This window comes from Kogia breviceps, chromosome 6 (genome assembly GCF_026419965.1).
Source record: "Kogia breviceps isolate mKogBre1 chromosome 6, mKogBre1 haplotype 1, whole genome shotgun sequence".
NCBI classification, from domain to species: Eukaryota; Metazoa; Chordata; class Mammalia; order Artiodactyla; family Physeteridae; genus Kogia; species Kogia breviceps.
In genome coordinates, this window is record NC_081315.1 from 598,001 (window position 1) to 624,433 (window position 26,433).

Sequence of the window (26,433 nt, forward strand, 5' to 3'; positions counted from 1 at the left end):
TTCAGTTTATAATTTTGCATCCTGTCCTTTAACTGTCAGAAACAAGAACACACCCTTATCTTTATGAAGGGAGCATGACAATAATAAAGCTCTAGGTTTTTTTTTTTTTTTTTTTTGCGGTACGCGGGCCTCTCACTGCCGTGGCCTCTCCCGTTGCGGAGCACAGGCTCCGGACGCGCAGGCTCAGTGGCCACGGCTCACAGGCCCAGCCGCTCTGCGGCACGTGGGATCTTCCCAGACCGGGGCACGAACCCATGTCTGCTGCATCGGCAGGTGGATTCTCAACCCCTGCGCCACCAGGGAAGCCCAAAGCTCTAGGTTTTAATCTGGACCAGCCTGGTCCGATCACTGAAACACGTAATATGGTTTTATGGGCATGAACCTTGGATATGGAATAAAAATGAAGCAATCTTAATATTAATATTCTTTGATATACACAACACGGAACATATAATACTGAATCCTAATTATTTATGGCAAAATGTCATTATTTGAGAAATTTAAAAATCTTTCATGTCAATAAGTCTAAAACATCTGTATATATGTGCTTCTCCAGTGACAGGTACAAGGTGTTTGTAGATTTATTTAATCTCTCAACATATCTGGTTCCCCGACACTGGATACCGAAGATGAACCCAATTATCCATAAGTTCCTTTACACAGCTGAATATTGTGACAGCTCTTACTTCAGCAGTGATGAATCAGATTAAAATCAGCTGCAAAGATTTATGAAGAACATTGATTTCTCAGTCTGTGGTCCTTTTTTATTGTCTATGAATTTTCATGACTATGCAGAGTCCTAATGTAATATATGTTTATACATATATATTGCATATATAGCACTGTAGCACTGATTCAATCCTAAAAATAATTTTATTACCTCATGTTTGTGATGACATCAGACTCAACCGTAAGATAAGAAATTCAGTTACATTGTAACATTGTACCTAGTGTGTTTTCCTATTAGAGACAATGTCCTTGTGTTTACCTTAATGTAACCATTTAATGTAATAATTTTCTCAGTTTCATACCTTATAAGCTTGTAAACTTCAGCTATTTCAAATATCTTATGCAATAAAATGTCATTCTGTACAAAGATCTGTTCAGTCCAAAAGTTTTATAAATAGTAAATAAAATTTAGTCTTTTGGCATATGCTGTTTTGGAAACATTGTTTGTATTTGTTAGGACTCTTGATGACCAAAGACAGAATGGGAAACTTACCTGCAGGGGGTTTATAGGGCAGTTTCTCCTGGAGCTCCCAGAAGTGAGAGAGGCTTGGGGCGCCTGGAGGCACAGGGATGGATCCGGCTCCTGGAGAACGCCATTCCCCAAACCTTGGAGGACCGCTGTCTCACCTCTCCTTCTCTGTAGGCGCTGGCCTCGCTCTGCCCTGTGGGCACCGGCTCCATCCTCAGGCTGTGTCCCTCTTCCTGAACCTCTGGACTCCCCCCAGCCCAAAGGCACGTGTCTGGCAGCCAGAGCCCACCCTAGCACACCGCAGAACTGAGGGAGCGGGGAGCGTTCTTTCCAGGGGGAAGGAGAGGTGCACAGATGAAGCAATGCCCCGGTTCATTTGGCATAAAATGGGTTAGACCAAGAGTTTAGATCACACGGGAGTTCCATTCTTCTTTTTCTAGCGCAGTCTGTCAATACCTAGTGAAATTCCTGTTATGAGGGGAGTACAAACTTAGGGTCCAACTTGACTCAGAAAATGTGCTGACTTTCTAGATCGAAAGCTTTACAACAGAATTTGAATATGGATTTTAGAATACGTTTAACATACTTAAATCGCTATTTTAATTTGGTTTGTTGTTAATTAATAAAAAATGGTATTGAACAAAACAGTATCTGTGGCATTCTTTTAAGCCTCCCAATTCCAGTGAGGAGAAGTTTTTGCTAGAATTTGGTAGGGGACAAGGGGCATGTGCTACATCAGAAACAACCCTAATATTCAGATTTTCACCCATTTTGATACAAAGAAAAAGTGATTCTTGATGATCCTAGAGAAGGTATTATAATACATAAAATAATGGAAAGTAATACAATTATAAAAAGTAACTTTGGAATTGGAGACATGTTTGAAAAAGCTGAGCCTCCTAAGTGGAGTTTTTCCTGGTTTTGGAAGTAGGTAACTTTGGTAAATTATCGCCGTGCCTTACACTGTTTTGCTCATTACACTGGTTTTTTACTAGAGTCCCTCTTCCTTTTAAAAACATGAATGTGTACAATAGTGTCTTTTTAAAAGAACACTGTTGTATATTTATCAATTAGTTAAAGGATGACAATTCTTACTGTAAAAGTGATCTGAGTATCCTGCACGCACACTGTGGACTGGATGGGCTATAATTTTAATCTATTCACAGTCTCTTCCTTGACATTTAACCTGGAGCTCTGAATATCAAGTCACGACTCACCACAAATGTTTCCTCCCATTTTTACATGGACACAGCCGTCTATGCCCCAGGAAGTTCCCCAGGAGTTCCTCAAGATCCAGTACGGGGTACTTCCTAAAAAAACATAAAACAAACCCTGGAGAACATATTTGTGGTGAAAGAATGTTTATTTAAAGTTCAGTTCCCGAAAAGTACAGTGGCTCTAAGAAAAAGATAAAAAATGTAATGAGCTGCTAACAGACCAGCCAAGTAAACTCGAGCACTTCTAGTGTCACAGCCGATGGACGGAAAATGTGTTTGAATTCATTTCACTTAATGCGGTTACTGCAGAAAATGACAACACACATACTTTTCCAGGGAATTAGAAAAAGGAAAAAGAAGGATTGTTAGATAAGGATGATGAAATAATAAACACTTCTCTTTCCCAGCAGTTACCCTAAACATTCCAGATGGAGAATGCCCAGTATTTAGACCAGGAATTTAGTGTCATTTCAACAAGGCATCTACCAGGTTGACAGTGGGACCCGCAGGGCGTGTACACATGGAAGTTTAGTGAAAAGTTGTCAAGCTCAAGAGGACTTAGACATAACAGGACCAAATTTCAGCATTTTAAAGGATGGCAATCACTTGTCAAGCTGGAGTTCAAGCTGCAAAGCAACTGGTCACATCTCACCAGCACTCACCTGTTTTATCAAAGCCGGTTACCAGAACGGCGTGATTTGCTTCTCCACCGGAGCAATGATGCTCTATGATGCCTCCCAGATAATCTTGCCAGCTCACGGCATCTACTACCACTATCAGAGGGCCCAAGGTAAACAGTGCTTTTGCCATTGCGTCTTCTTGGTCACTACCGAAAGAGGAAACGTTTGGTTGAGAAGTTTAGTTTTTCAGGTAAAAATATTTTATAAAAGTGATCTATTTAGTCTGTATATGGGTAGGAGTAGGTTTGGTTGCAATTATCAAGCCCTAATCGATGGAGGCTGAAAGAAGTCTGGAAGACTGGCGGTCCAGGAGGGCTGTGGGACACCGGGATACCAGGAACTCTCCTGAGGTCAGTTTATGGTCCGAGAAGGCTGCTGGAGCCCCAGCCATTTAACACATATTTCAGACAGCAGGAGGTAGAAAGGGCAAGTGCTACATTCCTGTTGAGATCCCAGAAGGGATCACGTATTCTGCACATATCTGCATGGGTCTCAGAGGCTAGAACTCAGTCCTATGGCCAAGTCTAGCTTCAAGGAAGATGGGAAATGAAGTTTTGTAGCTGGCTGTCAAAGTACCCCGCTAAAATACAGGGATTCTCTTAATGAGGAACGTGGAAAGCCTGCATGTGTGGCGATAACTCGTCGTCTCTGCCACACCAGGTAAGAATCAAGAGACCAGCCAACTTAGGTCAGTGATCATCAAATAAAGAAACTACAGAGAAGGGTTATGCCAAAGTGGTGAATGTAGTTCTAGGGCAGGATAGATGCTAAGATGCCAGGAGAACTAGGACTGGCCTGGGAAGGCAGCGGAGATGCAGTTACTGCCTTCCTACGCGGCCTCGTATTGATAAAGTCTCACGTTACACAGCATCCAGCCTTCATGGGTCTTAAAAGTACGTGATTAGACCATTAATTTGCATTTTTCAAGGTCAGCTTTGTGGGTGCAGGACACTGAAACAAGGTTACTGATATTTCAGGCCATTAAGATAGCTTTGGGTGGTTTATTGCTGCAGCGAAGCCTGGTGGGTTAGTGCCCTGAAAGAGCAAGGAAGCGCTCATCACGCCAGCTGGAGGCCAGCTGCGATCAAGGGGATACTCTGTCCACAGATGAGGGGGAAACAAGAGTGCGTAACAGTGGGATTTACTGCAACAGAAAGGACGCATGCCTTCTAAACGTTCACTCATGTTACCTGTTAAGGTGAAGGTCTGTTTTGGAGATCTATAGGCAGGCATTTCTAATTTTTGCTACTGTAATAACAGTCAGTGTTCATTAAGATGACCTAAGACAAGCAAAATTATGAAATCTGGGAAAGCACGGTGGTAGGGTATGGGCTTCGAGGTTCCACCGAGCCGAGTTCAAACTCCAGCTGTATGCCACGTCACCACACCCACTTTCAGAATCAACCTAAGGATACAATTACAGGTACAGACTTTGTGGCCTGCCTAACGCATAAATTATACTCGAGGTTTACAATAAACATTGTCTCTCTCCCTCACTTGTCTAATAAATTAGTTTTGTTCAGCACAGGTTTTCGTGTATACTGTGTATTTTATTTTATTCAATTTTGGGGAATGTTTTGTAATCTGACCACGACTAATATGATAATCTCTGTATTAACTAGAACACGACTGCCTCCACCTTTTATTTTTTCCATTTTATTTGTTTAGTTTTTTGGCTGCACCCTGCAGCCCATGGGATCTCCCTGGACCAGGGATCGAACCCGCGCCCCCTGCAGTGGAAGCGGAGTCCTAACCGCTGGACCGCCAGGGAGGTCCCTCCGCCTTTTAAAGGTGACCGAAGCTATACGGTAAATACAGGACAGCAACGACACCTTACACGAGGGAGACGGCACAGCTGCTGGAAAACAGGCAACAGGAGTGCACGCCCCGGTCTAGACCAGCAGGGAAAGGCTCCATTTGGCCCCAGAGCTGCGGTCGCTTGTCTTTCAGAGCGGTGTGGGCTGGAAACAAGTTAAAACATGCTCCGACCAGTACCTGTATTTCCATTGTTAGCCCAGTACGGAACTACTATCACATGATCAAACCTTGTTCCGTGAGCTTGCTAATAATTTTACAAATCAGTAAGACACAAATCTTGCAGTCTTTAAAGAATTCTCCTAATCTTTACTGTCATCCAGATTTGGTGATTAAGGCGGGTCTTACCCATTACAGACCCTGGGTAAGCGCGTAGGTTTACACCTCAGCCTCCCTAGAATTCAGTGTGGTATACTGCCTCCCAGTTTTTCAGTCTCTTGTTATATGTAGTGGGTTCTCTCCCTTTTGGTTTGTTTGTTTCACCCATAAATATTTTATTTTCTTAAAAAATGTTTTATGTTATATGGGAGTAGAGTGGATTTACAATGCTGTGTTAGTTTCAGGTGCACAGCAAAGTGACTCAGTCACACATGTACAGGTATCCATTCTTTTCAGATGCTTTTCCCTTTTAGGTTATTACAGAATATTGAGCAGAGTGCCCTGTGCTACACAGTAGGTCCTCGTGGATTATCCATTTTACAGACAGTCGTGTGTGCATGTTAATCCCAAACTCCGAATTTATCCCCCTGCCACCTGCGTCCCCTGGTAACCAGAAGTTTGTTTTCTATGTTTCTGTCCTGTAAATAAGTTCCTTTGTATCATTTATTAGAACCCACATATAAGTGACATCATATGATATTTGTCCCTTTTGTTTATTTAAATAGTTTGACTCCTGAAATGTTTCTCCTGAGGTCTGATGAGCAAAAATGCAGAATGCAGCCTGAGCGCGAACGATCATTTTGCTTTTATGACTCAGTGTGGTTTTTTCTTTTAGATCTTTTTAGAGTCACCACAAGCTTTTATGACGTTTTTGGCTGGTAGCTGTGCCCTGGGCTGAGACCACTCAAACACTAAGAGAGCAGGACCGTAAAAAACAGGGGTCGGGGAAAAAGCGTGAGCTTCACAGCTGGCCTGACACGAGCCCTAACTGGGCCCTGCGGCTCAGGTCCTCCCGGGGACGCGGTAGCATCCCAGTGCGGGGGCTTCGCCCATCGCCGGGTCACAGAAGACGCCTGGGGACCGTCCCACGCCCTCCGGCCCTTACCCTGCGGTGTGGCCAGGCAGCCGGGGTCCCACTAGGAGACCGTGAAGCTTCTGCCTGAGGCCCTCCTCCCCTCAGGAGCCTGGAAAGCGAGCCCATGGCCCACTGCTACCTCCGCCGGCCCTCAGCTACCGCACCCTGGGAGGTGAGGTGCACCAACTGCGGCGGGACGTGGCCCCTGACACACGCACCCTGCCCCGCGCCCCAGAGGCCCCCGGTGGGACTGAGGGCCGAGGGGCCCCCACGGCTAACTTGCGTCCCGAGGACACACGGCTCTCCCCGCTCTGTCTCACGCCCCAGTCCCCTCCCGGCGCTTCCTGGGGTCACTTCCTACAGATCCGACGTTCTCTGTTCTGTCGCAGACTTTCCCAGCTCCATTCATATGGCAACTCCATCCTTTCAGTCTTTCAGGGCTAAAATCCCGGAGTCCCCTGTGATGCTCTCCTGTATAACCTCAGACACATCCCTCCATATACCCTGTGGGGCTTTAGTCTCCACCAGGTCTCAGGCCATTCTTATAACACTGCTCAGGGTGTCACTGACGACCTCTGTCACCTCATCACTTGCCAGCCTTCTTCTTCTCTCCGTGACAGTCAGACTGGCTTTCTTACTGCTCTTTAACTATGCCAGACCCATTTCTGCCTCAGGGCCTTTGCATGCACACTGCCTTCTGCTGGGAGCACGGTTTCCCCAGGTATCTGCAGGGTTATGTCTTCACTCAAATGTCACCTCCTCAGGGACCCCGTCCCTGGGCTCCCGTCCTGAGACTGTACACCCCTGCCATGTTTCCTCTTCACCTCACCAATGCTTTGTTCTCTTTAAAGCTATTGCATCTAACAGACCAGGCATACTTTTATTTCTTTCATTTATTTCTTGTCTCTATCACTAAAATATGTCCTGAGGACAGGATTTTTCTCTGTTTCGTTCACTGCCAGAACCTAAAACAGGGTTCAGTAAATATTTGAATAAATGAATAAATCAAAGGAAGTTCTTCTTGCAGGGTCTAACGCTGTGAGCTTGGCGCTGTGTTCTCAGAGTTAACTGTTCGCTGTAACGTGAGGGATTTTGCAAGGTCCCCTGCTTCTAATCCAAGGGCTGGAGGAATCCGGCTTCAGGCCCCAGTCACCTTTACACTCTCTCCCTCTCCCTCTCTGACACAGACTCATGCCTATTATTCTTTTGTTTCCTCCTAACTTTTTCAATCTGCTACTCATGACAAGGGATGCCCCGAGTCCTTTCTAATGACACTTGGAAAATGCAGTTCCTTTGTGTGCAGATGCTTCCCATAGACTCTCCAGGAGCTGACAAGAGATGCACTTTGTGCCCCTCAAGGGAGGTGGGACCTATGTGCTCTCTAGACTCCGTGCATCCTTCCCTCAGGGCCCGAGGCCGCCTGGTGAGAGCCCCGCCCGCAGACCAGAGGGACCCGGGGACGGTCGGCGTCCTCGGACGCAAGGATGCTGGCGTAGTCGGGTTCCATTTTGCTCAAGGCTCCAGATTCGCCCGTGATTCTTTCAGATCCCATGGGGAGACTCCATCTGGACCCAGAGATCCTTTTATATGTACTAAGTAGTAGGGCAATCTGTCACCTTAGCTGAATTGATTTTAACCTTTCTGTTTTCTGTTTCGAAACGCTGTGAGAAGCTCCCTTCATATTTTTTAAAAATGAAGCCAGGCGCTGCACGGCTCTCCTTCTCATCCCTGAGCATCTAGTTTGCACTAAATCAAATGGTCATAATGGTTCTCTAGCCGGCTCTGAGTTCATGTGTTTTTAAAGAATTTTTAAATGATTATTTTCTCCTGAATCCGTCCACAGTCACCGTACCCTCCCAGAGCCGACACCAGTCCTCTTCCCCGGCTTCCCCATCGTGCCTACAGGATGTGCTACATCACCTGCTCTTCACCTGCTCTGCCTACTTGCCTCTCATGTGAAAACTCCACTTCATGGTTTTTTTTATAGCTGATCACTTGAGAACTGCAAGGAACACAGAGCGCGTTCAGAAATGCTTCTTGGTAAGTAGACCGCTTGACATTAGCTGGAGGCTACACCGAGCAATCTTTTATTGATTCATGAGTAAGACTGAAATACGCTAAAGGTAAGTGTGACTCTTAAACTCGGTAAGAGGTGGTGAGTGTCAATTATACTTTAAACTGGATTTAAATGTGTTAATTTAAGTGTGTTGTTTGTAATGACGTGGGAGAAAGTAGACCATATTTAAGAAACGACGTACGTAGACCTCCACGTTGATTACCAATTTTCAGTAAAAAGTCTATTTTAAAACAATTAAGAGTAGGCAGTGACGCTGTCAATCAACTTATTAATTCCACATAATCAACAGATGATAAATTAAGAGATATAGAGGGAACCACAACAGAAGGAGACACTTACCGGAAGTCAAAGGCAGAATAACCTTTGACTGAAGATCCAGAGTGTGAGTCAGGAAAGTAACGGCACAGGCCGTTCTGGGCTTTGAACGGGTATTCTCAATCTCCCGCCAGCTTCACTTGCATCTAAAAGAAAATGCGCACCCCAATTATTTCTGTCGCGCGGTTGTGTTAGAAATCAAACAGAACTTACTACCACGTGTCAAAATAAGACTAGCCTCGGCCACACCTTCACCGCGTGGGTATTCTTTGTTATGAAAATCTTAAATGAACGCTTTAGGTGTTTGTCAGGACATCCTAGGTGATTAAACTCAATGTCTTTCTCTGTCTTTGGCTCCTGTATTTGCTGTTTTCGGTTTCCTGGGATGTCCGGTGATCTGACGATGAAGTCTGGCCCTCCCTCTCCCGAGGGTGCAGGCGCGTAAGCCACTCCCCTTCCGCAGCTCGGGCTCCGGGGGGCCAAGCCTGAGGCTCAGGCAGGGCAGCGTCCCGGCCTGTGCTCACAAGCGCCCTTCCGTCCACTTCTCTCGCTGCCGTTCACCTGGCAAATGCCACGCACCGTGCAGTCGTCGGGAGCGAGCCCTCCCCTTCGGAGAGCAGGGCTTCTGCGGGCGCGGGCACGCGCTCTACCCGCTGCCGCCCGCAACGGGTGCAGAGCCTCGGTGTCCGGCTTGCGGTGACTCAAGACACAGCACGTGAGTAAGAGGGGGCCCTGGAGCCTGGGGGGCGCTGCGGCGACCACCTTTCACCTCACCGCTGGCTTCACGCCACCGCTGCCGGACCTCGGACGGCGTCAGAGGGTGTGTCCGAGCCGGGGGAGCCTCCGGAGGGAGAGCGGCGGGGCGCAGCCCCGGGCCAGCTACTGCCGTGCGACACGGGCGCAGCCCCGCGCCTACGGAGGGCACGCAGCCAGCCGACCGCGAGTCCCCCGTAAACCTGAGCACTCAGAGAGTCTACCGAAGTGAACACGGTCCCAGCTTTGTGAGTCATGCGACACGCAACTGCGGGAACAAGAAAAGCATCTGTTAAGTAACGTGAGGAAATGAATATTTTTCTGAACACCGATTGCAGGTAAGATTTTTCACTTTGGTTCCTCTATTGATGGCTGACTGGCCCAGAAATAATTCTTTTTTTTTTCTTTGTTTGGCTTAGAAAACGGAAATTCATTTTCACACGGTTCTGGACACTGGAAGTCCAAGGTCAAGGTGCCGGCAGGGTCAGCGTCTGGCGAGAACTCTCTCCTTGCGGTGCAGACGGCCACCTTCTCACCGTATCCTCACAGGGCAGACAGAACTCTCGTTCTCTTCCTCCTCTTCCGATAAGGTCACAGTCCGATGGGGTTAGGGTCCAACCTTATGACCTCATTTAACCTCCAGAGCCTCCTAAAGACTCTATTTCCGGACATGGTCACACTGGGAAGTCTTCTGATTAATTCAAGCTCTGGTTAGCTACATGTCCGACCTTGAAAACATTATTTAGTGAATGAGAGTAGATTGTCTGAATTCTGAACGCACATCAAACAAGCAGCTTAAAAGGCTGTGGACCTAGTCACCTTATCGAGCCAGTCCAAAGCGTTGAGCGGGGACCCTCCGTGGCAGCCGTGGTTGTTGTATGAACCGTCTGTGACCTGCTGGACGCTCAGCGCCTCCGAAGGCTGCCCTTGTATGGCGCACGCGGACCTGCTCCTACCACGGTGAAGGCTCGGCATCCGCCGCACTGCCGGGAACAGAAACAGGACGGGACTTACCGTCAAATAACGTGCAAAGCAAGTCTGCCGGCGTCTCTGCTATCTCAGATGATCAAATCAAGAGAGCACACAGTCTGGAGGCCACAGAATACGAACGCCGGTCCCGCCGACTTTCTAACGGAAAACAAGAAACGAAACCCCCAATTCTCCTGGAAGCATCAAAATCTAGTTATTCAGTAAAGGTAAATTGGTAGCATCACTATTGCAGGTTAGGCGATGCAAAAGAAAAGTGAATTTTAGAGACTGGGAAAACACTTGAGCTGATGGTCTTCTTACATAACAAGTCTGTACAGACAGAGAGGGCAGACTCGTGGCTGCCAAGGGGGAGGGGATGGGGGAGGGGATGGGGGAGGGAAGGACCGGGAGTTTGGGATTCGCAGATGCGGACTAGTCTGTATAGGACGGATAACCGACGAGGTCCTCCCTAACTATATTCAACATCCCGTGATACACCGTCATGGGAAAGCATGTGAAAAAGCACATACATATATATGTATAAGTAAGTTACTTGGCTGTACAGCAGAAATTAACACAACATTGTAAATCAACTACACTTCAGTAAAATACATTTAAAAAAAAATTAAGAAACGAGGCAGCTCACCGAACAGGTGGCTCGTCTCTCAGGTGTGTGCCAACGCCCAGCGGGTTCTTCCAGCCCTCTGCTCGGCCACCCACCTCCCCCGGCCTGCACATGCCTGCGCTGGTCCCTTTCACACACAGACTCAGGAGCTGGGCGAATGACCTTCCGCCCATCACAGCCGTGAACACAGAGGAAATGTCCCAATGACCGAGACCCACACCGCTCGTTCCTCACTGCGATACCGGCTGACAATCTTCCCGAGTCTGCGTCTCTTAACTTCCTCTCACCGGACAAACTAGAGCAAAAGAATTAACGGGCTGGTCCTAGAAGAAAGGGAGGAGGAGGAGGGAAAGGATCAAGAACTTCATACAGGGAAGAACTGCAGGAAAGGCAGAGAGTGGGATTTGAAACTGGGCGAACTGTCCCCGGACCAGGTACCGCAGGCAAAGAAAGGAGGCACAGCTGGTGGCCTTGGTGGCGGGAAGCTCTGGGCGATCTAAGGGCCTCAAAGTGGTCTTATTCACACCTCTAGCTTCAGTGCCTGGGGCAGGGTACGGCATTCACTAAGGGACATTCCAGCAGGGTGCCCACCCCTTGGGAACTGTAAATGCAGGTCACCTTGGGCTACCCACCTACCACTGCCCCACGGGGGACAGTCCCTGCTCCAAAACGTCTTTCCTTCAGTAAGAAGATCCCTAATTAAAAGTTCCCCTTTAATACAACAAAAGCACACCCTGGATGGACTGGGTTTCAGACTACATCGCCCTTCACTACGAATCCAAAAATAAAGCAAATGATTTGGTGGTAAAATTTAACCCACAACAGTAAATACAGAATGTGAGAAAGCAAGAAGGACCACCCGAACTAGATGGTGACCGGGGAACTGTTGGGTCCAAAGCGCCGGTCTTTCGAGAGGAGACCGCGCGACCCGTTGAGGTTTCTACAGCCCGGACCGCATCCCGGGGGTCAGGGACCAAGTCTCCCAGGCCGGCGGGCACCCCCGCGCCCAGCGGGGGCGCAGGGCGAGCGCACCTGCCCTCCAACGCCTGCCAGAGACATAGCTCGCCTCGGGAACGAGCGCGCCTGCCCACATCTGGGGTCCCGCTTTCCCCCCGATCCCAGGCGATCTTACAGGCACGCTCAGGACCTCGGCAACGTAAATGGCTGCATTTTTTAAGTTTGTTTTTATTGAGTACAGTTGATTTACAATGATGTGTTGATTTCTGCTGTGCAGCAAACTGACTCAGTTATACATATGTACATTCTTTTTCATTTTCATTTCCGTGATGGTTTATCACAGGACATTGAATATAGTTCCCTGTGCTGTACGGTAGGACCTCGTTGTCTATCCGTTCTCTATATGTACTAGTCTGCGTCTGCTGACCCCAAACTCCCAGTCCTTCCCTCCCCCACGCCCTCCCCCTGGGCAACCACAAGTCTGTTCTCTGTGTCTGTGAGTCTGTTTCTGTTTCATAGATAAGCTCATTTGTGTCGTATTTTAGATTCCACACATAAGTGATATTGCAGGGTGGTAAATGGTTGCGTTTACTGCAGGACTTACACACTTATCATTTAACACATGTAAAACCGCACTGCCACTTTTACTACTCCCCTGTCTTTTTCGTGTGTGTCACGAAGTTTTTAGCGCTGAGTCCTAACCTCATTTCTTCTATACTCCCTCATTTCCACCGCCTGATTTTGCAGGGTTGGTGATTTCTAGGAACATCCATGTCACATTCCAGCAGCACTGACTGCATTTTTAAGGATCACAGGTACAAAGTGTGTGATCCTGCAGGGGTGGGGATGGAGGTAGGGTTTCGAGGAAGTTCAGGGGATGAACCCAAGAGGCCAGGGCGCACGGGGGGCCAGTGCCTGATGTTGTTTCCCTTTTGAACGGCTCGAGCGTCAGTGGTCAAGTTCACCTCCTCCAGCCTTCCGCCCACCGTTCGTCAGAGGCCTGGGGACCCCGACGAGGGGGCTAGGCAGCCAGGCGGGGGCGGCCACAGAGCTCACCTCCAGGGTGAGAGCCCGGCCCGACATCCCTCTCCCCCACCAGGGGTTCTCCTGGCCTCGCCAGTCTTTGATGATTGGGGTGTGCTTTCACCTAGCGCAGTGATGGCTCCTTTACAAGTTTGATCGACTTGACCTCAAGAGTGACGCAGAGGCTGATTAAAAAGGAAAAGAAAACAAACGTACTGCCTGCTGGTTCCTCACTGGGGTGACGACGTGCTTGTCCCTCCAGTCGAATCTCAACGGCAAAGACACGTTGGAGATGGATGTGTGCGCGTCTGCCAGAAACCGGGGAAAACTGGAAGGTCTGCTTCTTAACTAAATAGCTGAGGGTACACATGAAAAGAAAAGGCAACCAACATTACATTACAGGGATTCCTTTTGGAGGGACGTTTCAACAGAAACAGTGGAGTTTCTGATAGTCTGCCTTTTGTGCTTTTCCATACATGAAATGGATTAGCCGAAAGCTACAAAGAGGAGAATCCCTCCAACAGGGCCGGGGCTGTCATATAAAATAACATGTTTGATAGAAGCAGGTCAAAAAAAAAATGAGTATAATTGACATCATTTGTTTTATCACAACCCATGGAACCATGGGTATCTTGAATAGAAACAGCACAGAAAACTGGAGGAAATGAGGTATTAGCCCTCAGAGCCACGTGGAAATGTCTATATTTAACGGTATTTAGTTCTTAAGCAATAATTAGAAGAGAGTGACCGTGGATTTATTTTTCTAACTGTCAGCACCAGGAACATGACTTATTAAGCATTTAATAAATATTAAGTATTACTCAATTTACTAGCTTCACAATTGAACAATTCTCAAAAGTTAAGGAAACAAGTTAAAGTCAGGAAACGAATCAACTAATAGCCCCATCGCACCATACCTTTAAACTCTTCAGGGAACAAATAAGAAAACTGATTTATTCCATAGACGGCAGTGGAGTTTTCACCAGGAGATAAAGGATTCAAGTATCAAAGTCTATTTAGACTTTCCTAAAAGGAAAAAAAAAAAAACCACACTCATTTATATCACCCATGTTAACTTTCCAGAGCAATCTGCATATAACTTACTTGCAGATAGCTTTCAGATGCAAAAGCTAAAGCTTAATTTATTTCCTGCAGATCACAATGGAAGGTCATCTAAGATAATCAGATTAGTCCGTCCCCCTCCCCATACGCGGGCCTCTCACTGCTGTGGCCTCTCCCGTTGCGGGGTCCGGACACGCAGGCCCAGTGGCCACGGGTCACGGGCCCAGCCGCTCCACGGCATGTGGGATCCTCCCGGACCGGGGCACAAGCCCGTGTCCCCTGCATTGCCAGGCGGACTCTCAACCACTGCGCCACCAGGGAAGCCCCAGAGTAGTTTTATAAATGTTTTGTATTAAAAATATTATCTGATTTCAGGAGTAATTTTTGAAGCTGGGAAAGGAATGTCCCAGGAATTATATATGGGTAACCATTTATAATTCCTCTTTACTAAGCATGCTGAAAGCACTAAATATGTTTATTTAACATAGTGGAAAAAATAAAATAAATTGCAAATAACTAGACACTAGTGGGAATTGTCGCCAAAGAGTACTCATGTGATCCAACAACTATGAATCTGGGACGACTGTCTTCTTTATCTTCGTATTTCCCAGCACAACTAATGAAGCATGAAAGGAGGAGTAAGTAACTAATGAATCAGTAAATCTGCTTCTCCTTGAGCTTTATAGAGGTCTCTGTTTCATTTAGGGGAAAAAGGCTTTGGGAAAGAGATGCAATCCTGGCAATGTCCCAGGAAGATGCCTGGTTTGTCCTTCCAAAGGGAAAATCAGACCACTGTTTACAGATTCCTCAGCTTTCAGTTTTGTGATAATAATCTTAGGCTTGTCTTTTGCATGAACATGCCTCAATTCCCTACTTCTAACCAACTGTGTGGGATAAATAAAACTTCACCATTTGGCTAAGTTTCCAGCTCCAGCTGTTCTGTACTTGCTTGTTGCACTTAACGTGTTCATTGCGTGTCTGTCCCATAAACCTCTAAGCAAAATGAGGGCCAGGCTGGTCTGTCTTATTCGCTACCGTGTTCCCCTCACGGAGCACACACAACAGAGGCTTAATTAATATTATTTGTCGTTGAATATCCGCATACATTTTATATATGTCTTGCCCTTGATAGCGCTAAGCTGCTTTTTTTCACGTATGTATGTCCTTTTTCGGATTCTCTTCCATTATAGGTTATTAAAAGATATTGAGTGGAGTTCCCCGTGCTGTACAGTAGGTCCTTGCTGGTTCTCTACTTGAAACACAGTAGTGTGTATATGTTTATCCCAAACCCCTAATGTATCCCCTCCCCCGCTTTCCCCTTTGGTAACCATGAGTTTGTCTTCTCTGCCTGCGGGTCTCTTTCTGTTTTGTAAGTTCACTTGCATCATTGCTTTAGATTCCACACACAGGCGATATCACAGTCTGTCTTTCTCTCTCTGACTGATTTCACCCTGCGTGATCATCTCTAGGCCCATCCACATTGCTGCAAATGGCAGAAGCTGTTCGTTTTCAAGCAAATTATTCCTGGGACTTATCATAATCTTATTTTTTCCTTATTGAGCACACCTGGAAGGATTGCTAATCAATTCAACAAGTATTGAGTTTTAGACATTTAAAGATAATCTTGATGAAGCAAGGCTTTGACTATAATTTGGAAAGGAGATGTAAACATCTATAAACAGAACTGAAAAGCAAAGCAAGTGTGAGCAGAGGCTGTATGACAGATCTAAGCCGGCGACCGCAAACTGCTGAGGAGGTCAGTGGCTTCACGGCCTGTACGCATCTCCCGGCCACTGCTGCGAGCTGGAGGGACGAGGGAAGGCCCGAGGAGGTAGGACCTTTATGGATGTACAGGAAAGCCCGCTGCAGCCCGCACCCAGGCCATGACTAAGCACTCGGCCGGCCTGTTGGGGAAGGGCCTCCACGGAAGGCTGGCTTGGGATTTGCGTGTCCCCACGGCCTCCTACCCTCCCCTGGCCTGCGGGGCGTCTAGGGTACCCCGCCCTCACCCCTTCTCGCAGCGCAGAGATGCTGCAGACACTCTCCCTGACCCTCCCCGACTTCCTCTCTCAGTCCTGACTCCTGGGATAGAGAAAAGAAAGAAAGAGAAGCCACACAAATCACCAATATCAGGAACAGAACAAGGGCCACTACAGACGCTTCAGGCACGAGAAGAATCATATTCTGGCCACTTGAGGCCAATAAGTTTGACAACCTATGTGCAATGGACAAATTCTTTGGAAGACACACATTACCAAATCTGGATACAAGAGAAACAGAAAACTTGAACAGCTTTTTATCAAGTAAAGGCATTAAATTCCTAACTGAAAATTACTCCACAAAGAAAACTCCAGGCCGAGATGGCTTCATTGGTGAATTCTATACAATTAAAAAAGAAATACCAATACCAATACCAATTGTACGCACATTCTTTGAGAAAACAAAGGTGAAGGGAACTCTTTGCAACTGATTTTATAAGGCCAGTATAACCTTGATCCCCAAACCAGACAAAATCATCTCAAAGAAAGAGAAATAACACACCAATAGCCCTCATGACTACAGATGTAAAATCCTTAAGAAAATATTAGCAAATCAAATTCAACAATTTATAAGAAAGACAATACATCATGACCAAGTGAGGGCCATTAAAAAAGACTATGTTGGTTTAACATCTGAAAATCAGTCAACATAATACACCATATTAATGGAATGAAAGAGGAAGGAAAACTATATGGTATTTTCAATAGACGCAGAAAAAGCACTTAACAATTCATAATCCTTTCATGATAAAAACTCTCAGCAGTGAATGAAAAGAAACTTCTTCAACCCGATGGAAAGAATCTATGAAATGCCTATTTCAATCGGAGGCCAACTTCGAACAGAATCCTTTTGTGTCTTATTCCCTACTGAATTAGTCAGAAAACCTAGACTATCTTGTTATACGCAGCAGATGGTAAAGTACTGGATAAACGGATGGACAGATGAACGAATGGCTGAAGCAATTCTGACCTAAGACTTCAAGTCTCTGATATATTTTCATTTTGGCGGTGCATGCATGAAGCTAGAGCCATTAGAAATTGCCACCTGAACCAACGTGTCTTACATCAATTTCACCTCTTAATGTTTCTGATAGAAACTGCAGTTTAAAGCATTCTGGCTAAAGTTTATTTGGAGGAAATAATCCAGATCTTCAGGGGCCTGTTTACGGCAAACGTGTGGTTCATTCATTAGGATCATTCATTGTAAAATGACCTTCTATTTATACAGAAACAAACATGCCTCAAAGTACACATAATTTTATTTTTTAAAAACAGAGCAAGTAATCATCGAGGCACGAATTTTTAAGGTGGAGCTTCTGAAATTTTAAGCAAAATCACATGTGCATTGGCATACAAATACTATTCTGAGGTGAGAACACACAACTTTTATTGGTTCCCTTACTGGGTCTGTGGTCTCCCACAGGGGTCAGAAGACCAGCTGCTCTGTGGTCAGACAGGGAGCCTCAGCAAACGTCAGTCCACGCCTGGGCTGTAGCACAAAGAACAGGCTGAACTCAACGGCAGGGGCTCCCGGGCCCCAGAAGCTTCTAAGGAGTGAGAGGGCAGAGGGGCGGCTGCTGTCCCCCGCCTCCTCAGTCACTCATCCTGTGAGGCATCCCATAATCATCACAGGAGGAGCCTGGTCTTCACCCAGCAATAACGAAGTGTCGGTTTGTGGACAAGTATCACAGGTGCCACCTGACTTCTGCTCAAGGAATATTCCCGGGGAACTCAGGAACCCCGTAAGGCAGGGATGACAAAACCTTTCACCATGAACCCATGACGGTGACAAACATTACTAATCAATCAGCTCCTTTCTCTAACTGTGTCAGCAGTTCCCTGAATACCTTTCCACTGTGTTTGGGCAGCCACTAGTCAGTCATCAATGCATTTGCAAACAAGAGGACACCTCTTTGCTCTCTCTAAATAAGATACCAAGATCCAAAGACTACATACAGCTCCTGGTCCTCAGTATCTGTCCACTTTTTACCCTAAAACCTCTCCATTCTCCCTAGCACAACACAGAGCACTTTATAACTCTATTTCAATTTTTAAACTTTCTTTTTCGTTTTAAGTTGATTATGGAGCCAGGGAATTTTCTAGAATCTGTACATAATTTACCCCGATGGGTAAACAGAGAATCTCAACTTTTAACCAATTCCTAATTTGACATAATTTTAAAGAGATAAAGCTTTGCAGAGTTATACTGAGTGTCAGTTACAACACATTTTAATCCATCTTGCCAGGCCAGAGGGGTGCTTCCCAATGCTTGTGGGTACCCAGCAAGCAAGGCCCTTTCTATCTGCTCACGTCCAGCTCTGCCCCAGGTCCAAACAGCTGTCTAGATTCAAACACAGTTTCCAGCAAGTGTGGACAGAAGCCCTCGTTGCTCTCCTTTCTGGGCCCCCATCTCAAGAACTAAACTCCCACTGGGAACAATTGCTTTGAACATCTTTCAGGCTTTCTCAGCTCAAGGTTTTTAAACTTACTGAGAATCTTCCGCACTCCGCCCTTGTCTGCTTACAACTGTCTATCTCTGGGCATGCACCCTTGCAAAACCCGAGAGGAGCTGTATTTTCTTGACATCATCTCCTGGGTATGGCCTCTAGTATGAGTAACTGTACAATATGAGTGAATACATATATAAATAACATAGGTTTAAAATACATATTCATTACTCAGGCCTCCTTGTGACTTCAATCCTCAATTTTTTTTATTTTTGAGAAGTGTGGCAGTGCTTTTACTTCTTCAGTCAATGAATACATGAGCGGTATGGGTGGGGTTGATTATTTTCCCCCTAAGGTGTTAGTTCACCACCATATGCCACCAAGCTCAGGGCACGAATGGAATACAGTACAAAAACTTTGATCTTAAGCGACTATACCAGTGCTTCTGGTTTTGAAAGCTAGAGAAATAAATTGGCAATAAAAATACATATCTTGATGGATAAAGAAGATGTGGCACACATATACAATGGAATATTACTCAGCCATAAAAAGAAACGAAATTGAGTTATTTATAGTGAGGTGGATGGACCTGGAGTCTGTCATACAGAGTGAAGTAAGTCAGAAAGGGAAAAACAAATACCATATGCTAACACATATATATGGAATCTAAGAAAAAAAATGTCATGAAGATCCTAGGGGTAGGATGGGAATAAAACACAGACCTACTAGAGCATGGACTTGAGGATATGCGGAGGGGGAAGGGTAAGCTGTGACGAAGTGAGAGAGTGGCATGGACATATATACACTACCAAACGTAGGGTGGATAGCTAGTGGGAAGCAGCCGCATAGCACAGGGAGACCAGCTCGGTGCTTTGTGACCACCTAGAGGGGTGGGATAGGGAGGGTGGGAGGGAGACACAAGAGTGAAGAGATATGGGGATATATGTATATGTATAACTGATTCACTTTGTTGTAAAGCAGAAACTAACACACCATTGCAAAGCAATTATACTCCAATAAAGATGTAAAAAAAATTACACATCTTGGTTTGGGCAAAAACCAAGAACGCACAGAATCAGGCAAGGCTGGCACTTCCTAAGCACTGGAGGTCCAGGGAAATGAGCTGGAGAAGTCGAGAGCACGGCTACAGAATCCCACGAGAAGGCTCAAGAAAACACCAGGAAAATAACAAATGCAATTTCACTAAGCAGCATGATTATTGATTTTATACTTGCTTTTGATTAAGAAAGAAGGAATTTTCTTTGATAACAACGTAAAAAATGATAATGACCTCTCTTGATTTAAAACATATTACACAGCATCGGATATATACTGAATAGAACACGGTGAGGCCAAGTCTAAATCATAACCTCTTGCAGCTTGCTTGGTTTCAGGAAAAACCTTATTTATACTGAGCTAACTGGTGTGTTCCTGAGTTTTAATGCTGGGGTGCATGTGAGATTACCAAGCCTTTTCAAAATAATCTGAAAAGGAAATGAAATGTTTCCCCTTCTCTAAATCAGTCTCCACCAAGTCAGGGGAACTTGCAGGGTGTGCGCTAGTCCAAGGGGCCCGGGTTCAGGAAAAGCATAATCCGGCAGGATTCCCTGAGCTTGCTGAAGGCTGACTCTGGGCGGATAAAATTCCGATTTCAGAAGGAGGTGCCCATCTTCCCCTCCGGAAGATGGGCAGGTTTCTCCGCCTACTTCTGGTTCCCATCCCTGAAATGCACAGTTTGGGAAGGCGGCGAGGACGCCCAGGGGCTAGAAAACGGGGTGCGCCTTCCAATCAGGACCACCTGGGACGTAGCCAGTGGTCACCCGCAGCTGCACATCTCTCCTGAGGACCCCTCTGTGGGTCAGCACGGCCTGGGGGAGAGCGACACCCAGACACCACGGACAGAGAGAGAGGCTCGCGCGCGTCAGGCCAGCTCTGGAACGCAGGCGCGTGACCGGACTGCGCGCAGGCGATCACCTGCGCTCCGGTGGCGCTCCGGTGGCCCCTCGGTCCCGGTACAGGAAGCCCAGGGGACCCGGGGGTGAGCTCAGGTCCCCCTCCCCCTCCCGGGACAGGAGGCCCAGGGGACCCCGGGGGTGAGCTCAGGTCCCTCTCCCCCTCCCGGGGCAGGAAGCACAGGGGACCCCGGGGGTACGCTCAGGTCCCTCTCCCCCTCCCGGGACAGGAAGCCCAGGGGACCCCGGCGGTGAGCTCAGGTCCCCCTCCCGGGACAGGAAGCCCAGGGGACGCGGGGCTGCGCTCAGGTCCCCCTCCCCCTCCCGGGACAGGCAGGCGGGAAGGGCCCCGGGGGAGCGCGGTACCCGGAAGGCGGCGGGCGGGTCGCGGCCGCTCGGCGGGGCCGGGGCGGCGCCGGGGCAGCAGCCGCAGCAGCAGCAGAGCAGCCAGAGGCGCCGCAGCTCCCTCGCGCGCGCTCCGCTCTTCCGGTCGCGGGCTCCCGCCGCCGGCGGGTACGGGGATTGGGCCGCGGGCGGGGCGCGGGGCTGAGACGGTGACGCCCCTTCCGCCTCGCCGCCCGGAAGTGGGCGTCCGGCGGCTGCGATCCGCGGCTTCGCGCCGTGCTGGGCGGACCCCGTGCTCCGGGGGCGTCTCCCGCCTGCCAGAAGCGTCGCCTTCGCACGGGAGTGACAGTACGCGCTGCCGCGTGACCGCACGTGCTGCGTCAGGCCCCTCTGCCTCCTCCTTCTGTCTCGGATGGAAAGATGCTGGCAGCCGCGGAGTTAACTTCACCTTCATCCTGTTTCTTCTGTGATGGGCTCGACATTGGGAACCTGATTCCGAAATAATGCCTGCGAATTTGCACGGAGACAGTCATTCAGCAGATGTTTATTAAATACATATCAAAACGTACAGTTGTGAAAATAGTACACAATGCTTCGGTTTATTTCGTTATGACTGTTTCAAACTTTGGAAGCCAGTTCCTTCATTTGCACAGAAAGAAACGTAGCGTTTAACTCTTAAGTTTGTGGTCAAATTTTGTGTGTGTGTGTGTGTGTGTGTGTGTTATTTTAGACGGTTTTAATTCCTTTTTAAAAGCCAGGTGCCTTTTATAGTTTCGGCTCATTTTGTAGTTCAGAAGAGTGGGGCTCTCCAGATGGTATCCAAACTCCCCTCCCTGCAAGCGGCAAACCCAGCCTGCGGCCACTTCATGAAACCTGTGTCCCAGAACCAAGAGGGCTGAGCCCACCTCTTACGAGACTTGTGGGTTTCTGGTTTTCCGTGCGGAGTGAGAACTCCAAGTAGGCACACGGGAGAACGTTTTACCAGCATCCCTGCTCGGACCATCCTGGGGCCACGTCCTCATTCCCTGGGGCATCTCCTCGGAGGGAGCTCGCCAGGTCAAAAGCACAGCACGTACCCATGTCTGTCTCTCGGGCAGTGGTGCTGCGAGGGTGTTCCGGAAGGATAGCTTTGGTTTCAATGGTACCTGGTTGAGGTTTGATTTTTGCCATCATTAGCATATTTATTTCCATTTCCCTCTTTGCTTTGCCAGCCTCTGTTCCTTACACCATCCCTGATGCCCCAGGGCCTTTGCACAAGCGGGTCCCGCCTCACATCACTGCCATCTCCTCCTCGGGGAAGCCCTCCTGATGCTCTCAGCCTGGGACGGGCTCTGGCAACAGAGGCCCCCGGAACAGGCACTCCTGTGTAGCTGCATAGTTTCTCCTTTAAATGTGAGCTTGTCTTCACTCCCAGCTGGTCCTGATGACTGGGCAGGTGGTGATGGTGCAAGAGCTCCCCGAAGGTCTCCCTGGGAGCCTGGGCTCCTCACACTCTCTCCCTGTGTCTCCAGCCCACGACTCCCAGGCCAGACCAACGACGGTGAAACCAGCGCCATTCACTGAGCCACAGCTGAGACCACGTCCTCCTGGTCCACCTCCAGGCCAGGGGGGCTTCCTGAAGGAAACGGCCTCCAGGTCTGGGAGGCTGGGCAAAGGATTTAGAGGCAAGAAAAGATGAAATGTTTAGGAGGTCCTGGGGGTTGGGGAGGATGTGGCAGAGAGTTGGGGCTACAAGGAGTCAGCCTCCCACCCTCTGCCAGCCTGGGTGGGGGGGTGTCCAGTACTGAAGGACAGATGAGGCCCCCGCACCTCGGGCCAGGCTTCTGCACCCTCAGCACTGGCAAAGGGGATGAAGAGGCCCGGGGAGGGCAGGGGGGTGGAAAGCGCAGTCTGTCTCCTCCGGCCGTGCCCTCAGCGTTGACTAGCTGTCCCAGGAGGGGTCCCGTCGGAAGTACACGCCCATGGGACGCGACGCGGCCGATCCGCAGTGGTACACGGGCCTGACCAGCTCGGACCCCCGAGAAGCCTGGAACACGCTCCCTCGGGGGCTCTGGACAGCCTGTGACTCGAGGCTTATGCCCGCAGGCGCGGATGCCACAGCCCCCGGGAGCGCAGCAGGACCTGGGGTGGGTGCCCGGCCCCGCCCGCCTCGACACCGGGCCCTCCTCCAGGGGAGGGTGAGGCCCAGAGGTGCAGAGATGACCCCCGACCGCTACCCCGCAGCCTACACGCAGCGTCTCCGGGAGACGGCCTGGTAGACGGCATTATCCCCGCGCAGTACAGGGGCCCCCGGGGGCGCTTACTAGGCCTTTCAACTATAATCTTTTCTGAACAAGGCTTCCAGGAGTCTTCGGACTTGATGTCAAGGGCAGCCCTCTTAGACTTTTTAGAACCACCATCTGATTTACGTCTTTCGTTTTTGCCTAGGTACAGTGAGTCATAGTATTCTCTGATGGAAAATTGATCATAAAGATTATGTACACCTGTTCTGGGTGTTAGGAATAAAGACATGAACGTTTTTTCTATGCTTGTATGATGAGACAATTGCTCTCGGAATGCAGAGGGTAAAGGTTTAATTTAAACAGCGAGCTCACAGATCAATGTTCATATCGACTCTGGCTGTTCTTCTGCAAGCAGCCCTCTCCTGTAAGTCTCTCAAGCTAATATATATATATATATATATTTTAGCAGAAGTTTGCATTCAGATCATAGCTACTGTTTATTGACAACCTACTGAGTCAGAACATTTAAATGCAGCCACCTTACCCCAGGAAAATTGGTTCAGTAAAAAAGCCATTTAAACTAAATTTATTTCCTAACCTCACATCAACAATGGTGTATTGAGCACCTATTAAGTGCCAGACCTTCTGGTTAATGAGGCTCTGTCAGGAAGTAAGTGACTGAAGAGACAAAAACCCCTCCCCTCTTGGAGCCTCCGGGGAGGAAGGATACACACAAAAGTTAGTAAAAGTGTTACAAGGCAATAAAACAGGACACAGAGGGTCCGGAGTGGGTGGTGCGGCTGCAATTTTCAGTAAGGTGCTTGGGAGGAACCTCTCTGGGGAAGAGGCATCTGAGCAGACCGGAAGGAGGTGAAGTGAGATGCTCAAGTGTGTGGCGGAGAGAAACTGAGATGGAAAGAATAGTTCGTGCAGAGGCCTGGAGGTGGGAGTGTCCCTGGCAGGTCCGGAAGCCTCAGAGACGTCCGTGGGGTGGAGAGGAGAGAAAGCACGGAGTGCGGAAGCAGCGCTCAGACTGTGTGCTTCTCTGCAGGTTAAAGGGGAACCAAAATGACTTATTAAGTAGTTTTAGAAAGGGATTTGAAAACGCTTTTATCTTGAAAATTGAAGGTTGCACGTTCCTGCTAATTTTCAGAATAGACACCATCCATTTCATCTACGTGGGAGGTGTAATTCTTCCCATTGAATCGGCAGGATAGCACGCTGGGCTTCCTTTGCTTCTGTGCTGGTGTCTGTTGCCACATAACAATAACCCCCAAACTCCGTCGCTTCAAGTCCCTTTATGGTCTCACACAGTCTGTGGGGCGGGCCTCTAGGAGCGGGCTAGCTGGGTGACCCGGGCTCAGGCTCTCTCACGGGGTTGCAGATGTCAGTGAAAGCTGCTGCCTCCGTATCAGTAAACAAAGGAGGTCGCAGCCATCACGTGACAGCCGCCTGGATGCTGAGCCCTGCGGGAACTCAGGATGGTAACAGGATGCCCGCCCTCTAGCCCTCAGCCACCGCAGCCACCTGGCGGTGATACACCCGAAGGAGACTTGCCCCGGAGAGCTGAGGCGGGCACCAAAGGAACACTTTCAGTGAGCCCAGATTTTGCACCTTTCCCCACGCCGAAAAGCTCTCACTTCCTTAACATGACATATCTGGTTTTCTTCACTTGACAGTCATCTTTTGATGTTCTGACTACCTGGTCTTTGTAGCAAAAACTGCTCTATATCCTGGCTCCCCCCCCCTAGCCCCTCCGAGCCATCTGAGAGGCTAAGTCCTGGGCTTAAGTCCTCAGAATGTCTGCCAAGTAACACATAATTCTCAACTTTGAGTTTGTGCCTTGTTGTCAGCTGACACAGACAAGCCGTCGAAAGCAGCTGCGGTCCTTTGGGGGTCTCACGGGGTTGGGGGATTCCATCTCAAGCTCACGCGGCTGTTGCCAGGGGTCCGCAGATGTCCCCAGGCTTCTGCATGAAGGCCTTCAGTCCCTACCGCCTGGGCCCCCCCCAAGGGCTCCACGGGGCCTGTACACGGCCTTCCTCAAGAGTGAGCCATCAGAGGGGTGGGGAGAACAGGCCACGGGGGACCGGGATGAGGCCACAGTGCCTCCCGTGACCTGACCTTGACGTTGCACAGCACCCCTCCGCCCCTGAGTTACACGGACCAAGCCTGGTCGGGGTGGGTGGCGGGGATGACACGGGCTGTGAATGCCAGGGGCTGGACCCGTTGGTGCGTCTGGGAAACCAGATCCCACAGCCTCACCTCGACACTAGCAGCACACGTGGTCATTTGTGTGTGCGTGAGGACAAGCCAGCTTCTCCACTGTTTTCACAAATGCTTCTCAACCTCTGTGGTATTCAGATCATTATTTGTTATTGTTTCTATCTTGTCATAAACCTTCTGGGTTTTCTTCAGTTTATAATCATTTTACTTTATTTTAAAATGACTTTGCTATGCAGCATTATTCACGATAGCCAAGACACAGAAGCAACCTAAGTGTCCATCGACAGATGAATGGATAAAGAAGATGTGGTCCATATATACAATGGAATATTACCCAGCCATAGAAAGGAATGAAATAATGCCATTTGCAGCAACATGGATGGACCTAGAGATGATCATACTAAGGGAAGTAAGTCGGACAGGGAAAGACAAATACCATATGATAGCACTTACATGTGGAATCTAAAATATGACACAAATGAATTTATCTACGAAAGAGAAACAGGCTCACAAACATTGAAAACAAACTTGTGGTTGCCAAGGAGGAGGGGGTGAGGGAGGGTGGATCGGGAGTTTGGGCTTAACAGATACAGACTATTGTATATAGGATGGATAAATAACAAGTTCCTACTGTAGAGCACAGGAAACTATATTCAATATCCTGTAATCAACTGTCATGGAAAAGAAAAAAATATATTATTTATCTTGATAAAAAAGAAATATTAAAAAGAATGTATATACGTGTATAACTGAGTCACTTTCTGTACCGTAGAAATGAACCCCACATCGTAAATCAGCTAAACTCCAGTTAATAAAATAAACAAAAATAAAATGACTTTGCTATGGAGTTATTTTGTTTGGTTTTATTTTTACTTTAATGAACACCCATGCTTAAGATTTTCTAAGCATTGTTCTAAGTACTTTGCAACTCTTACCTTTATTCAATCCTCATAACAGATCCTTGTAGGAGACTGGGTTGTAATTTTTCCACTGTGCGCATGGGAAACTGAGACACAGAAAAGTGGAGGCACTCGCTCAGTGTTGTGTATCTGATAACTGACCCATTTGAGTCAGGGGAGCCTGGCTCTAGTCTCTGCTCTGCGGCCTCTTCACTTCTTCTTCCTCATCTTTACATGCTTCATGAAATTCTGCATCTTCTTAAGAGATGCATTATCAAGGAACACTATAATTGCAAGAGATATTGTAACTTTAATCAGCTAATGATAGTCAAATAATCGGAAACATAAGCCGAGGAAACTGCTCATGTTAAACTAGGG

The 26,433-nt window shown here is 48.0% G+C and overlaps 2 protein-coding genes across 3 annotated transcripts in view; one reads left to right on the forward strand and one right to left on the reverse strand.

The window, feature by feature from the left end:
- The window catches only part of TDO2 (tryptophan 2,3-dioxygenase), a 50,550-nt gene extending 48,714 nt beyond the window's left edge, over nt 1-1,836 (forward strand). The window contains exon 14 of one of the 2 annotated variants that reach the window (XM_067035405.1): nt 557-1,834. In XM_067035405.1, coding sequence (XP_066891506.1) covers nt 557-710 — 154 coding nt within the window. In that variant the 3' untranslated portion in view covers nt 711-1,834. Of the gene's footprint in view, nt 1-556 lie in introns of both variants that reach the window. The other variant, XM_059066299.2, reaches the window with a different exon arrangement.
- Nucleotides 729-21,878, reverse strand: CTSO (cathepsin O). The gene is given in 10 exon segments (XM_059067302.2): nt 729-1,666; nt 2,416-2,508; nt 3,078-3,241; nt 8,561-8,682; nt 10,109-10,236; nt 10,239-10,272; nt 13,080-13,219; nt 13,781-13,889; nt 20,730-21,022; nt 21,785-21,878. Coding segments are annotated over 10 exon segments (1,209 nt in total). The 3' UTR covers nt 729-1,634.
- Nucleotides 21,879-26,433: the final 4,555 nt, after the last annotated feature.